A 15,226-nucleotide genomic window follows, 5' to 3' on the forward strand; every position below is an offset into this window, starting at 1 on the left:
CGGACACATGGCCCATCATGAGCCAGTTATAGCGAACTGCTTGGAAGCGAAGCCCAAGCTAGAAGCGTCCAGCAGAGCGTCGCGAGGCAGATCACGTCCTTACCACCCGCTGCAGTCACCCGTCTCATAGGATAAGGGTCTGTTAGCTGGGCAAGAGGGACGCTAGGTGGGGGGATGGCAGTGGTTTCAAGTTCTCGTCAGGGGCTATCATAGCTACCCCAACCGCGCTAACCATCTCGTTCTGTTCAGGAATAATACTGCTGAGCCTATACACCTAGTGGGTGTAAGTTCCGATGCACGACGGCAACCGCGTTCGGCGACTGGTCAGCTGCTCAAGGCAACTATGACCCACCGTGAGGGCAGTTCATAATGGGGGGATAGAAAATTTCAGATCCCGGATCCGGCCCTCAGTACGTCCACACCCTACTAGTAAAATCCACTCACCGAGAGTCGGCCGTTTTCGTACCGACCGGGAATTTGGCGTCTTGCACTGCGAGACTGGACGGACTGGAAAATTGACAGTCCTAAAGGGTGGTGCTTAAGTAAGCTTATTAATCATGATTAGCTGATTCAGCTCCGAGTTGCTGGAGTGGAAATTAGCTTGTCCTTCAAGCTTCAAGCTTCAAGGCTAATAATGTGTTAAGCACCTTAAGACAGGTTATCAGTTCGGCGAGCTATCTGACTAAACCTTTTTCGAATCTGGTGCGGTTCTCAGCATTTAGAGTTCTACAAATTTGCATGGTTCGCTGACCAGACTCGTAGGTTGACCCCATGACTTCTCCGACTTTCCATGATGCGCCCGTGCTCTCGACCTCGCCTACTTCAATCAGAGGCGTTTCTCCCGTTCGACGAAGGGACAATAGAGAAAGCTTGTCATGTCAAACCGACGTGGTGGAATCTGGGTCCCGACCACACATATCTCCAACGCTTATCTGCTCTTATGATATGAATGACCCAGAAATGAGGGAGAGGCAGAGAACGCTAGATGTCGACATGGCTCTGCATTTGTCCAGGGCCCGGAGGGAGACTATAACGACGCCTCCGACATCATTACAATACGAATCGACTCCTCACCCTGAAGCAGTGCCCCCATTCTCCCATTTCTCAGTTATTGAGGAACACGACATTGATATTGCTCGTGGGGACGGAATTAGCCACCTCGATCATAATGGTGTGAACTGCGGTTCTGACGGGCTGCACTCGCAACAATCACCAACTCCTATTGACTTGCGGATGCAGCACCTCGACCATACCCACGACCCAGCACTTCTTACGACTATGGGGAGTGAGTATCGGCCGATTCGTGATGAAGCTCTCGCTTCCATGCCGGGCCTTCCCGTGTATCAGGCGAATGCATCCCGCTCCGCTTTCACCTTTGCTCATCTGGAGGCCTTTGCGGCTCAAGAAAAGACTGAGCTAGGCATATCATCACCTACGGATACCCATGGCCCAGCATTTCGGCTGCGCCACCCAAGCTTTGCCCAGAGCGGGGGTCCAGAATCGGCCACATCTCCACCTGGAGGAATTCCTCCACTTGACGCTGCATTTGACTCTTCTTATCACGGTAATATTCGACAGCGCAAGCTCAGCCAGAGCAGTCCAGTCCCTAGACACAGCCGGAAAAGCACTCGGGGCAAAATGGCCTTATTTGAGAACCATGGCGGAGACCCAAACTTCACTTTTCCAAGCCGGCTCATGGGACACGGGCATTTAAGCGCCATCCCATCCCCAGATAATGTATCAGCAAACCAGTACAATGCTGCTGGGATGGGTGGGATCATGACACCCGGTCATGACAGACCATACCGATTCTCGTTTTACTCCAATGCGTTGTCTGCAACTATTCACGCACGAAGCCTCAGTGAACTTCCTGCGGACGGGCAGTCCTTTGAAGATTTGTTTACCGGCCTGGCTCCTCCCGACTGCCCGCGAGACGCGAAAGGTGGTTCTGCACCTGTTCCCGTGCCTGCACGCCAAGGGGCAGCTTCTGTCCAGGACACGAACAGGCGCCCGCTAGATCTTGCAACTCCCAGCCACAATGGTCGTCCGGAGAAGGGCAGTGCTGCTAATCCAGGCCCACCAAATAGCCTCAGGGATAGTGGCGAACTTGAGGGGAATACATGGTGGCTAGATGTCCTAAGCCCGACAGATGAAGAGATGAAGGTTTTGAGCAAGGTACTGCCTATGCAAACAATTGGTTTTCAGAACTTAAGCGTTGCCTTAGGTCTTCTCTATCCACCCTTTGACTGTTGAAGACATCCAAATGGAGGAAGCTCGTGAAAAGATTGAATTGTTCCGGAACTACTACCTTGTCTGTTTCCGTAGCTTCGATCAGGATCCTTACAGCCCCATGCACCTGGAGCCCCTAAACATGTACATCATTGTATTTAGAGAGGGAACTTTATCTGTAAGTGCTCCATTTGTTTTCCTATATTGTTTCATTTATAATCCTTCTAGTTCCACTTCCGCCCCACCCCACATCCACAAAATGTCCGCCGAAGAATAAAGCAGCTCAAAGATTACATTAATGTCACATCAGACTGGATCTCGTATGCGTTGATCGATGACATCACCGATGCCTTCGGACCTCTAATCCAGTCCATTGAATACGAAGTCGACTCTATTGACGAGCTCGTCCTTATTTTGAAGGAGGCAGAGCAAAGTGACATGTTGAGAAGAATCGGAACATGTCGCAAGAAGGTCATGGGACTACTGCGCTTGATGGGTAATAAAGCGGATGTAGTCAAGGGGCTCGCGAAGAGATGCAATGAAAACTGGAGGGTGGCACCAACGTCAGACATTGTGAGTTATTCGGTACTGGTCATCCGTGCCACGACTCATTCTTTATAAAAGGGTCTATATCTTTCCGACATTCAGGTTAGTTGCTGCCAACGCTGAATCTACCACTGATTGATTCCAAAGAATTGTTAGGACCACTTGATAACCATGACGCAAAATCTAAATCACTACGAAAAAATACTGTCCCGCTCGCACTCCAACTACTTGGCGCAAATTTCTATCGAGATGACAGATGCTAATAACCAGATCAACGATGTCCTCTCGAAGTTGACGGCATTGGGTACGGTCCTCATCCCTATGAACTTGGTAACGGGTTAGTGCCTTCTCTTCACTGTCGATCATTTGTGTCCTCATGACTCATCCAGGTATGTGGGGTATGAATGTACACGTTCCAGGCCAAGATGATACTGTATGTGGGCTACCATTTGCGCACCGCTACTATTTATTCTGTTTTTCAGGTCACCTACCACTGGTTTGCTGGGATCCTTGCCGCACTTGCAGCCTTCGGCATCATTGGCGGGTACACCACATATAAACTCATGGTTAAACGATAAACGCATTGGGGGTTGATCGTTTTGTTTTAATTCTGTCTGTCTAAGCTTTTGCCTTTCTGGTTCGCTATCATCATTTGTGATCTTTTATTTCCGATCTCGTCATCGTGATTTGCGCCTAGACTTCCATCGAGTTCGCGGGAGAACTCGAGGATCGTCCTCAATTTCCCATTCGCAACGTCGCTTCTTTTCCCATTCATCTATCTAATATTCACGTACATCAACACTCCATAAAAAGCATGCCAGGGTAGTGGGGACAATTGCAACTACGGTCAACAGATAACAAGTACAATAGACCTATCAGAACAAACCAAAACGCATGAACGAATACACTACTTGTGATTTCCAACCAACAACTTTACTGACTTCACAGAAGAGCATTCTCCATTCATTGTGTTAAGAGACGGGGAGGAAGGTGGTCTAGCATAAGGGGGAGGTATCGAAGGCGGTCGCCGAGGGGAAGGTTCGGTGTCAACTGGTGATACAATCATGGCCAGCGAAGGCGAAAGCGCCTGCTGTATCGTACGAGTTGCTGCGTTAGCAGGCGGGAGAACAGGGGTTTGAGGAAGGCGCCGTTGCTTGGGTGATCTCGGCTCTGGGTTGTCTTGTGGAGTGTCATCCGTATACTTGCGCTTCTTGTTCAAGTGCGGTGACTGTGGACGGGACCAAGGCGGTGGAGGTGGGACCTGATGTCCGTTCGCTGACGGCTGCCTTGCAAGCTCATAAACAGGTGTTGGTGGTGTGGGAAGTGGCATGGGAGCGCTATGAATATGCGAATGTCGGTGGTGCGTAGAAGGGCCAGGTTCAGCACTGTGAGACATTATATGCGCTGGAACGCTCCGGGAAGCTGGTGCATTGCCGTTATTGAGATCAGGCTGACCGGGCGAAAATCGTATGAGTTCCACGAATAATGTTTGCGTATATGGGGGTAACATCTTCATATAAACAACTTCTTTGCTGAAGGTATCCAGCATTAAGCTCGTATTGACATACGTGTCTGGATCTTGGTTATCTGCTCATTTGTTAGTGTAAGTAATACGTGTAATGAACTTCACTGACCAACGTGCTTGACGCGGACTTCTGAATAGATGTATGGTCGGCTCCTACGCAAACAACACAGCGGGCACATAAAGCGATTGTTGCCGCTGGCGTTGGCCTCTATGGGGAAGAAGACGCAGCCAGAGTGATAACGTCTTCTGCAAGCTTCGCATTCAACGGTTGGATAATCAATGAGGTATGGCGTGCGACCGCGGCATATGCAGCGTGTACCATCTCGCCAATCCTTGTCGACATCCTGGCCAAAAGTGAACTTTGGTCTTCGCCTCTTCTTGACCCGAACAGCTGGCGGTTGACCAGCAAGGATGCGATGCAGACCAGCGAGGTCGAGACCGTATGAAACTTCGCGACTTGGAGACACAGCAAACTGGATCTTGTACAATTTGCGCATGTAGTGGCGCACTTGAGGAATATATTCGGCCCGTTTGTTGCCGGGTTGTGAGGCATACGTTAAGAACTGGCCGATGACTTCGCACAAACGATCTATCCGACGGACAATGATCTCCAGCTGCTTCCAGGCTTCCGAATAATTTTTGGTTATTAAAGGCGCTTTAAGGAGAATGGTCGGCAGGAAACAGAAGTGCCAACTCCGTTCCTTGTGAATGGCACCATTCCAGTGATGATGATCACAGAAAGGGCATGAACCACCGTTAGCTGCGCAAACGCCATGGAACCTTGCGAAGCAATGGTCACACTGAACTGCGTCAGAGTGAGTCCCAGGTGGAGGGGGGCGAACGGGAGTGGTGCAGATGCAGGTGAAGTACTCATCAATGGGAGGTTTGTCATCCTCCTGTCTCGTTGACTCCTCAACATCATTCAGGATGTCCCGACCATGAGCGCATTCGTGTTGCGGACAGTACCACGGCAGATCTTCCAGCCATTCTTGATGGCGAGTGAGTTGATCATCCAGCTTCTCAAAAACGGGTAGTGAGAACATGGTGAGATGCTCTCGGGCATAGGATCTCCACTTCCGCATCATCGCAAAGACGTCTGTGTCTTCTCGGTGCTGGTAACGATGCTGAAGGATCGATTCGCATCGATTCTCGAGATCCGAAGCAAACTCGGCAGTCTGCTTCAGATCTTTGATAGCAGGAATGCTGAAGTCTTTTTCAGCACGAGCAACGAAACGCATAACTTCCGAAATCCTGGGCTTGAGTCCTTGACCATCAGGGGATATCCAAGCCTTCGCCTGTTTCTCGAAATCCTTCGCTTTGCTGCGCGCGGACATCAGCCGGTCGTAAATTGTGACATCGATAGGGATGGTAGAGTCTATCTCAAAGAACTCGTCCAGTTCCTCGATAGTCTTGTGTGGCTGATCCAATATCTGCCTCGCCCGCTCTTCCCAGTCATCCCCAGCTCGTTGACGAGACTCTAGGGTTTCGATAAACTGGTTTTCGAGAGGAACACTGCAGGCGCGAGCGCGGGTTAGGAGTCCACGAATGTCTTCCAGTGTAGCTGACGAATCCTCCGCCTTCTCCTCCAGCTCTCTAATGAGTTGCTCCCGAGACACAAGCTTCTCAACTTCAAGTATTTCATCAAGATGGACGTTGATGGATGATGCGCCAAGGAGCAGCCGCTCGCAATCAGCTATGAAAGTGTCCCGACTGGCCACTGAACTGGCGGAATTGAGTAACGCTGAGGCTTTGCATTGAACATCTTCTGCTTGTTCAGCCAATGTACGAAGGCTTCCAATCTCCGGAGCTTCGAACCCGAGATTTTGCACCTCCATCAGGAGAGCATAGAGGTCGTTGAGTCCACGGTCAGGCCTATCTCCAGCATCACGGTCATCAAATGCAGCGTTGTTCGCTTCGTGCAAAGACGGGCGGCCACGTGAACGACGGGTGAGTTTACGACCTTGCTTGCGGCTAATGAACGCATTGGCAGCCTCCAACCACTCGTTGCCACGGTTGACGCATTTACGAAGGGCGGTAAGTTCAGGGAGGTGATAATTGATTCGCTCGCCTTCAGCAAGGAGCGCGCGAAGAGAGCGTAATGATGGAAGGTCGCTCTCCACAAGCACTTTGTTGAATTTCGTCCGCCATTTCCCAGGGACGGCTGCGCGCTCAACGACTTTCCCAAGAGTCTCGCGGAGGTCGGCGTCAGAAAAGCGTTTCCTGAGCGTCAATTCTTCTGATGAATGGTCGCATAGTTGATCCATGTGATCAACGCAGACAATCTCGCTCTTGCAATGACAGGTGATCTGCGAGAGGTAGCAGAAGGCTTTGCAGATTGTGCATTGGTACTGATCTTCAGGGCGGTCCTCTTCCTCAATACGCTCGCAAACGCCACGGTCACGAGCCAACTGGCGAGCTGCGAGCTCCCGCTCAGTCATCTCCTTGAGACTCGACTCCAGCCTTCAGAATATACAGTGAGTTCCATAGAATATTTCATTAATATTTCAATTTCAATGCTTACCATAACGCAGTTTTAATAGATTGAGATTGTTGCGTAATCGTTACGAGAAGCTCATCATGGGAAAAGACTGGCAGCTTCTTGTGTTCACGGTAACGTTGAACACAATCACGACCAAACGGCAACCAGTCTGGGAGCGCGAAATTGACAGCCTCATTGAAATTGAACTGCCATGAAACTCAGTATCAAGATGTGATCGATCGAAAACGTGCCAAACGCACCCCGTGGTTGAAGCCTGCATGGTATGCTTTCGGGAACGTGATGACAAACTCGCCTGCCCGTTGGTTGCACGCATACACGCGGACTCCGGCATCAGCGAGACGTTTCGGATTCATCAACGTTACGAGTTGAAATAGGAGATCGGACTGCGCCTCAAATAAGTCAGGCGCCTCACTCTTGATGGCCGCCTCGAACTTTTCTGCGTCTTCTCCTGGGATACCATACCAGGTCTTTGTTTCACCCCAATGCACTAGGGGGAGCGATCAGAAAAAGTAACCTGTTGCAATGGGACACTACGTACTGAAGTTGATGCTATAAGTATAATGATCCTGTCGTAGCGTAGTTGGATCAGCGATCAGTACTTATAACTGAAACGTATCAAGATGGACGCACCTCGTTGTGCCAACAAAATGTCGAAAAGACCATGCCAACGTATGTCCAAGGGACGGTCATACCAGAAATATCAGACTTGATGTATCTGAGAAGGGAATCTGGAAGAATAGGCATATTGTTTAGATTCCACGGGTCCTTCGAGGCCGGCTCCAGTGGATGGGTCTCCAGAGTGGGCATGGCACTGGACGAGGTAAAAAAAATTGTCAACATTCATTTGAACGGTGAAAAAATCCAAAAATCCTCCCACCTGCCATGCGTAGTCGAATGTACATCAGCACCATATTCAATTTCCACGGTTTCATTCGGTGATTGCACAAGGCGCCAAAATTCATTTTCCACATCATACTCAGATATCAGCGTGCTTCCAACGTAATTCACCGTAGGGTCATCGAGATCCGCGGCCGATGGGGACGGTGGAGGATGAGAGGTCCACCACCTTCTGCGGAACTCAAGATCGCGCGCCTGGAAACTCGAGAGACAGTGTTCCTCGCCCTCATCAAAGCCGAAATCGCCACCGGTGCCAAAAAGACAGATGTGGCAAAACCACTGCCCTTTCGGAATGGTAGCCAAAGGGGGGTCGAGACAAAAGATGTGAAATCCTGTGGCAACAAAATCAAACGCGCGCATATTTTGAGTATCAAGTAAACATACCACAATCACACCCATCACATAACAACATTTTTTCGTCCTGATTCTTCTTCTGGCAGATTTCGCAGGAAAGCTGAACAAGAGTGAGTTCATCGAAAGGGAAGGGTGCAATGATACGTACTTCTAAGGTGCGCTTGTACTCATCGTCGGGCTGAGGTGAAGCTGACGCTGGAGATAACCGATTGAGAACATCCAGAGACTTCCTCGTAGCTGGGGGGCGTTCATGGTTAGATATTGACTAACCGAGTGCATTGACTAGCTTACGAGTCATTTCCTGAGATGATACTCTTGCTCCGCGTTTCACAGCGGTGCTCTCGGGTCGAGGCCCGCTACGTTCCTTATAATCACCGTCATCAGGGGGTTCTGATAATGGGCTAGATGTAGAAGTAAGCGGGCTGGATGGTGGGGAACCACGCTCGCGAGGAAATGTCAAAGGATGTGTGGCAGTCTGGATGTTCATATGAGTCTTCAGCTGCGGATCGCGCGCTGCAGCCGGAGATGTGGACAGGGTTGGTGAATTCCGAACGCAGTCGCAGAAATGCTCATAAGGCAAGATAACTCTTGTATAAGAGTTCTTAATCTGCGTAGATAGTCCAGGGATGCCACGGTAACCGAGGAGCGCCCCGAGGTCCCCCCATTTCTTGTTTTTAGTCACCTATGAGACTATTCAGGCACTAGCTACGCTATAATGGAGGATCACGCACTGCCTCGTAGCCACCGAGTTTCTGGACCTCTTTGCGGAGTAACCACAGGTCTAGGGGCTTGTGGTTGATGGTGGGCACAGATACACGAGGATTGCCTTGTTGTTTATGAAAACGGTAAAGCTGCTCCAAAAAATTGACCTTTGCACGAGATGAGGCCTCGATAGAGTTAAGGCGTTGTAGCCGAGTCTTGAAACGAAATGTCTGATACATAATTTATTAGAGCCATCGTCGTAAAGAATATCACTATGTCACGGAGAAAAAATATACAAACCTCGCTATCAGTAACACAGGGCATCTTCCAACCAACGGGAGGGATGATCTTGCAAATGCCATAATTTTTCGCCTTTTCTGAGATGGAGCGGATGTAAGCCATAGGGTCTTTGAACTCATCTGACGTCGGGTAAAAAACTGGGCAGTCTTCTAATCCAAATGGACGGGGTTTGGAGCGCATGGGCTGCGTTCGGGGACCCGACGTTTTGACTGTAGATAAGTCTAACGTGGGTGAGACGGAGATTGGAGTGCCATCTCCAGAAAAATTATCGGTAGATTCCTGCTGTGTCACATCATCATTATCCAGTGATGTCACGTGGTTCTGCAGGGCAGCCAGAGCATGTGTCTTGGATTTACGTGGTGCGCGTTTGGTGCTACTGGATGCGCTTTGCTGTGATACTCTGGGCTGTGAAGGAGAAAGAATTTCCTCCTGTGTGTCTATAGGGACTGCACCTTCTACAGGAATTGACAGACAAGAAGTGAATGTAGCAGGCTGTTTATTCGAAAATTCGGTCGGCAAGGCGTCTGAGGAGCGTGGGGCGCTGCTTTGTACAGGCGTTCGCGGAGAGCGACCGCGACGTGAAGGCGATCCCCGCGAAGAATTCGGAGGAGAAATAGTCTGCATAAAGCAGCAGATGAGAAATAATAATTGCTATCGTCGAGGAGGAGGAGGAGTTATTGTGAGTGAAAGCTGCAGACTTCCGAAGGTCCTGAATTCCAATGTGTGGGAGCGGGCATTGAAATTGTGCACTGAGTTATCGTGTTACCTTGTTGCTTCGGCGTGGGAATATGACAACATATTCGCGGAGTTTGGTGGAAAGCCTCCTTTGCGGAAATACTTTTAGCTGTTCCTCTTATTTCAATTCCACATTCCTTGCACACTACACTCCCCAGTGAACAACCCAGGATTCCTACATGCATCATAACCTAACATATTATGCATGAAGCTTGTCTATTTTGCACACAGGCGCCAAAGATACGCTTAGATCATTCACTGTTGATCCAGATGAACTTGCCACCGATACGGAAGTCTTCCGAAGACTACCAAATCCAGCAACATGGCCACCTGTGGCCAGATGGAGCTGAGGGGGCGAAAGATCGAGAGCGGTGCGCTTGACCAAAGGAACACTTGATTAAATCCATGCATTGATGTTTAATATGCCTCCTGCGATGCGGCCGTATTCAAAATCCAGCGAGCCAGACATCAAGCAGTAGAACGATATATTACCACACCAATCTCGAGGAGATCGGATCTGCCTCCAACAATATTACTTATGCGAGGCATCCGTTACACGCTGTTATGTACATAGCTTCTCCATGAAGCTTCAGGCTAGTCATATTATGTGCTCCAGCACATGCGCCGCCCATGTGCCATCATTTCTGTCACGATTTATATCGAGATTCATCTGTATGTCAAGTCTTGCCTGTACCACGTTCGAACTTACATGCTCCAGCTGGCAGCCATAGCACCTTTTCTCTGGTGCCTTTCACTGTTAGTCGGCTTTCGGCACAGAGAGCAAATAAAAAAGCACTTACACGCCTGCACCGCGGCCTGTGTGGCAGTTGAGTGCCGAGGCAGCAGCTGTGGACCAAAGCGGTATCCTTTGTTTCTGAGTATTATTTTTAGTACCTAAAGAAGGACAAAGAAACTTTGAATAATCGTGATTGTTTTAGGATATTCGAGAAATATATGGTATCATCCCAAACTTGGACGGTTCATGCGAATTCTTGAATCCAGAACATATTTAGGAGATAGACAAGCATCGTTCCCGCTGAGCAGTCTTCAAATTTCCACGGCCCGTCCCTTCAGCTGATCAAGACGATGGAGTTACCAATATTTTTTCTATCAAGTTCTCTATTTCCTGATTGTGCTTCAACTATAGTGGCGAGCGATACCACATTTCCTTTGGACGTGGCTCGTGTATTCTTCACTGCAGAGGGATGAACATTTTTCTTTTATCATTCTCAACGGTCACAATTCTCTTCCATCCTTCAGAACGCTGAAGTACTGTCTAATGTGACCGTATCTCTGACATGTATCTCAACAACCCGATACCCATATGATTCTCAAGATAGTCGTGATATTAATAGCTTACCACACTAGTGCGGACCTCTTCTAGTTGCGAGAATCAAACTACGTCCAATGATTATTAAGACTCCCGAATAGACTGTCCACGAGATTGCCCGCGCCGTGTACAGGCTCGCAGCATATTTATCTGAGGCAAGCTTCCTCGAGAGCGAAGCTGATAAATAGCCAATTAGGTATTATTCGGGCGCGTTGGAGCAACGTAATATCGTGGGCCCGCTGACGGTAGTATTTTCGATAGTACCCCACTCTCGCTGGCAAGGTTATATTCTACTGCGTGGCCGTCTGCCTGGGTCTCCTTAACACCTCCGAACACACGCTTCTGCATATCAGCTGCCCCTTCCGCAATCCCGCGCGTTTATTATGCACATAAAGAGATTTCCCCCTAAACCTTTAAAAGTCGGTGGTGAACGGAACGGCTGATTTATGAAGCTCATTGTTCTTCGACACAAATACAACGATGTCGAGGTATGTAATGGCATCGGGTAGACACGTGCGACTATATGGATTAGTTGGGACCTGGAGATTGTGCGAAATTAAATACCAGTTGGCAGCCTTGGCTACATAAGGCTATACATCCTGGATAGTGCCTGCCTTACGACGCTGAAGCTTGCAAGTCTCACGTCGACTGAAATGGCACGTATTCAAATGAACATTTTCCACAATAAGACTCCGATAGCCATCAAACTTTGATACCGAATGGGAGATCGGTGATGTTGAGCGGCTATTGATTGTGGGCCAGAGCCAACTGGCACTGTAATGTCCTGACCTGCGAGCCCGAGCCTGTCTGAATACATGATTCTCTCTCTGATTCAATCAACCTAACGCATAACATCATTGGACACGTAGCACCTGTACGCCGGGATTTATATATTCCACATCATATAAATAGTACACCAAATCACAAATTGGAAATTGACTGAGCTGTATCAGGCTGTATTAGGCTGTGTCCGGGTTTCACTTCTTGCTTTGCAAATGGAAGCCCGGAGCCACACCAGCAATCGTGTCGAAACATGGAAATCCCTCGCCGCGTATATGAGCCACAGCGTAAACAGCGCCACAAGGCCGCATGCGCTCCCACTGGTCGCGAGCGTCAAGGTGGGCGTAGACGTGAAGACCTGGTAAGAAAACGCAAGCATGAAATACAACATGCTGCAGAAGAACAGGACTTCCGTGAGCCAAGCAGGATACACAATAGCAGAGCACTCACCCCCACAGCAGCATAGCATACGGAAGACTATGCACGGTTGCTACAGCTTTGGTGCCGAATGCGGATCCTGTCATCTTCTTGAGGAATTGGACCTGTAACATTTTGTTGTAGTAATATGCGACAATCGATGGGCCATTCTTTGCTCACCGCTGTGTCGGCAGATTCCTGCCCATACATCCGATTCTGTCTAGTGAGAAACAAGGACACGACCAACGATCCAACGATGCAAAAAATGGAAAGATACGTGCTAATAGTTGTGACCGAACCTGAATCCTGGGAACTGACGGAAGGTACGGCCAGAAAGCTGACGTCCACAGCTACCATCACAGTTGCCTGGCATGATGAAGCATGAGGAGCCGAACAACGAGAATCGTGGCACGCACATATATTGTGATGCTTGACCATTCACTGCTCAGCTTACTGTTAAAGTTCTTCCAGCGCGGAGAGTTGATACTGCGGTCGACCCATACTCGTCGAAGTTCTTCCATGTGTGACTGCGGGGCACCGAACATTGCAACGTTGAAGGCCCATGAAAGAACTAAGATTAGTTTGTTCCTCTTCTTCTTTTTGTAAACGATCTGGTCCGCATCCAGACGGGCAGAAGGGAGCCCACAGAAGTTGAAGAATTTAGCTCGGGCTGGTAGGAAGCTTAGAGGGGATGTATTGTGGAATGCGCGACTTACTGAAATACCGCATAAACCTGGCTGCTAGACAGTCACCTCCTGGAGCACTATGGAAATGATGATACTTACCAATGACACAGATAGAATAAGCGCCACCGACATTCTCTAGTTTGGAGAATCAGCAATGCCACTAAAGAAACCTTTCGCTTGCCTCCAAGTTGGTCGATCAAATCCAGAATTTTCGATAATTCATCACCGTCAAAGGGCGAGAGCGACACGTCTGTCGTAATGGTCTCTGCACACTCCTTTCAGCGACTCGTGCATGGAGTCAAGAGGAATTCTCACCAGCGCTAGCATGTACAACAACTTCTTTGAGTTCCTTGAGCAACTGAGTGCATAGCAGATTTTTATTGGGATACATCTCGCAGTGTTGCCTAGGAAGGACCTGATTAATCCCGCATTAATCTTGCATTTTCTATTCCGTCACTTCGTGAGAGGATTTCACGAATAGAAACAGAACACACACAATGACAGACTTGCCAGTACTGATGTTCAACAGCATACTCTGGAAACACGAACCATCAGAACACGACGATTATCCACTGTAGAGGGCGCACTGATATGGCTCAGCTTTTCGACGCCCTGAACTCCACAATAAAGTTTTACTGTAGGTAGCTTATGGAGCCAGAAAAGCAGATGCTTGTCGTGGTCGACAAAATAGTATCTGCAGATTTCAACTCCAGTCTTCTGGTTCCGTGCCAACTGCATCACAAGCTCGATCTTGTCGCAATCCAACTGCAACCCAGAGGGCATGAGAGCGAATACTTGACCTACATACGAGTCCATTTTGCACCGGGGAATACTGTGGTGCAAGTTCGAGTCCGTATAAATACCCTGTTACTAGCAGTAAGAGTCCGATTCTCCTTCATATTTCGGAGATGAATGACATACGCGCGTGGGGTCATGGAAATAGAGCGCTCCTTCTGGGTGTATACAGGCACGCCAGTTTCCACCGTCTTGCTGATGTGCACTGCGTCTCATTTGTATTTATTTCGACCAAAAAGAAGGTAACACTCACTCTAAAAATTCTCTCGTTAGAGGATCAATAAACTCGTATTTGTTAACGTCGGGGTTTCTGCGATTGAATCAGTACTGGATTGCAGTCGGAACACAAGAACTTACATCGACGGAGGTTTATCGTACCGCATCACATCGGAGGGCACGAATGGCACGAACTCAGGGGAGATCTGGCTCTGGGAGTTGACTGGAGCTGTAGTAGGCGACTGCTGTACAGGATTGGAGGGTGACGGCGGGGCGTGGACCGAGCCGGATGAACAGGAAGCAGGCCCTAGCAATGATGGGACCTGCGGCTGATGTTTGCTCGGAGGAAGAGGCATCGTAGGCTGGCTTGAGCCAGCAACTCGGTCTGGGTGTCCGTCTGTGTGAATGCACTGGAACCTGCGCCTGGATGCGATGCTACATGAATCGTAGTATAACCGCAGAAGGGTACGACACAGATGGTGTACAAGTCGCAGCGGGAAGGTGAGATGTCTGAACAACACCTTCAGAAACACTCGCAAACGGTGTATGAGCCTCCGAACGGAGTCGCCGTCATGGTTGCGCGACATGGTGTTGTTAGCAGACAAGTTCAAGACACGAGGCACACAAAATAAACCACCCGAGGCATCTGGTAATAACTCTATTTAAACTTAATCACAACCTTCTAGTTGTTCGTTTGCTTCATGAAATGGCCATTTCGTGATTCGACTGCAGGCCTCATGGCAAGGTCGGGTATAATAAACTAGGCACTGGAACTGCCCTACTGATAAAATGATACATCACCATGCCCGGATTAACTGAAATTTAGGCTATAGCATAGCCTACTTATGTGCTACTGCTACTACTTACTAGTATTTACCAGTACTGATCAGAAGTTGACTGAGCCGAGTCGACCGTATCCGACAATTTGCTCTGCAAGCCCCGAACCGAGAACCGCGACAGCATGTTAACCATGCCAAAGCATGGAAGTCCCTTGGTGCGAATAGTATGAACCAGCGCCACAACGCCTCATCCGCTCAGGCACTCCCAGCGGTTGCAAGTGTGACAGTAGACGTGGATGCGAAGACCTGGAAAAAGAATGCAAGTATGGAATACACCATGCTGCAGGAGAACCGGATTTCAATGAGGTAAGAAGGACCCTCAATGTACAGTCACCCTCATTGCACACAGAAGGGCATGGTCAGTCGAGGACGTCT

The 15,226-nt window shown here is 49.1% G+C and overlaps 3 protein-coding genes across 3 annotated transcripts; 1 reads left to right on the forward strand and 2 right to left on the reverse strand.

Annotated features, from left to right (window-relative positions):
- Positions 1 to 771: 771 nt before the first annotated feature.
- Positions 772 to 3,353, forward strand: DFJ58DRAFT_721872 (uncharacterized protein; the record flags this gene model as incomplete). The annotated part of the gene is made up of 7 exons (XM_041384840.1): positions 772 to 2,175; positions 2,225 to 2,407; positions 2,458 to 2,802; positions 2,854 to 2,877; positions 2,932 to 3,112; positions 3,165 to 3,208; positions 3,258 to 3,353. 7 exons carry the CDS (start codon positions 772 to 774, stop codon positions 3,351 to 3,353), a joined length of 2,277 nt encoding a protein of 758 aa, XP_041249914.1.
- A 282-nt stretch (positions 3,354 to 3,635) lies between these two features.
- DFJ58DRAFT_364142 (PLU-1-like protein-domain-containing protein) lies at positions 3,636 to 9,779 on the reverse strand. Its single transcript, XM_041380041.1, has 12 exons — positions 9,054 to 9,779; positions 8,783 to 8,983; positions 8,343 to 8,733; positions 8,200 to 8,288; positions 8,082 to 8,151; positions 7,678 to 8,029; positions 7,431 to 7,611; positions 7,339 to 7,366; positions 7,040 to 7,287; positions 6,822 to 6,985; positions 4,410 to 6,760; positions 3,636 to 4,362 (listed from the first exon to the last, which is right to left on the reverse strand). The coding sequence occupies exons 1-12, from the start codon at positions 9,675 to 9,677 to the stop codon at positions 3,683 to 3,685; spliced, it is 5,379 nt and encodes a 1,792-aa protein (XP_041249915.1). The 5' UTR covers positions 9,678 to 9,779; the 3' UTR covers positions 3,636 to 3,682.
- A 2,196-nt stretch (positions 9,780 to 11,975) lies between these two features.
- On the reverse strand, positions 11,976 to 14,646 carry DFJ58DRAFT_759103 (uncharacterized protein). Its single transcript, XM_041388334.1, has 13 exons — positions 14,154 to 14,646; positions 14,050 to 14,106; positions 13,923 to 14,001; positions 13,589 to 13,865; positions 13,512 to 13,536; positions 13,317 to 13,405; positions 13,183 to 13,266; positions 13,101 to 13,136; positions 13,032 to 13,052; positions 12,732 to 12,985; positions 12,496 to 12,681; positions 12,349 to 12,440; positions 11,976 to 12,290 (listed from the first exon to the last, which is right to left on the reverse strand). The coding sequence occupies exons 1-13, from the start codon at positions 14,597 to 14,599 to the stop codon at positions 12,068 to 12,070; spliced, it is 1,869 nt and encodes a 622-aa protein (XP_041249916.1). The 5' UTR covers positions 14,600 to 14,646; the 3' UTR covers positions 11,976 to 12,067.
- Between the last annotated feature and the right edge of the window lie 580 nt (positions 14,647 to 15,226).

Source organism: Suillus subalutaceus (assembly GCF_016647625.1).
Source record: "Suillus subalutaceus strain FC151 chromosome Unknown DFJ58scaffold_5, whole genome shotgun sequence".
In the NCBI taxonomy this organism is placed as follows: Eukaryota; Fungi; Basidiomycota; class Agaricomycetes; order Boletales; family Suillaceae; genus Suillus; species Suillus subalutaceus.

Excerpts from the sequence above, each read along its gene's own strand:
- DFJ58DRAFT_759103 (XM_041388334.1), bottom strand. The coding sequence starts at position 14,599 with ATGTCGCGCAACCATGACGGCGACTCCGTTCGGAGGCTCATACACCGT. Across the intron at positions 14,002-14,049 it reads CTAACGAGAGAATTTTTAGA|TGCACATCAGCAAGACGGTG; the intron begins GTGAGTGTTACC and ends AATGAGACGCAG. Across the intron at positions 13,537-13,588 it reads CGAAAAGCTGAGCCATATCA|AGTATGCTGTTGAACATCAG; the intron begins GTGCGCCCTCTA and ends TCGTGTTTCCAG.
- DFJ58DRAFT_364142 (XM_041380041.1), bottom strand. The coding sequence starts at position 9,677 with ATGCAGACTATTTCTCCTCCGAATTCTTCGCGGGGATCGCCTTCACGT. Across the intron at positions 8,030-8,081 it reads ATGTGATGGGTGTGATTGTG|GATTTCACATCTTTTGTCTC; the intron begins GTATGTTTACTT and ends TTGTTGCCACAG. Across the intron at positions 7,367-7,430 it reads CATTTTGTTGGCACAACGAG|GATCATTATACTTATAGCAT; the intron begins GTGCGTCCATCT and ends ACGCTACGACAG.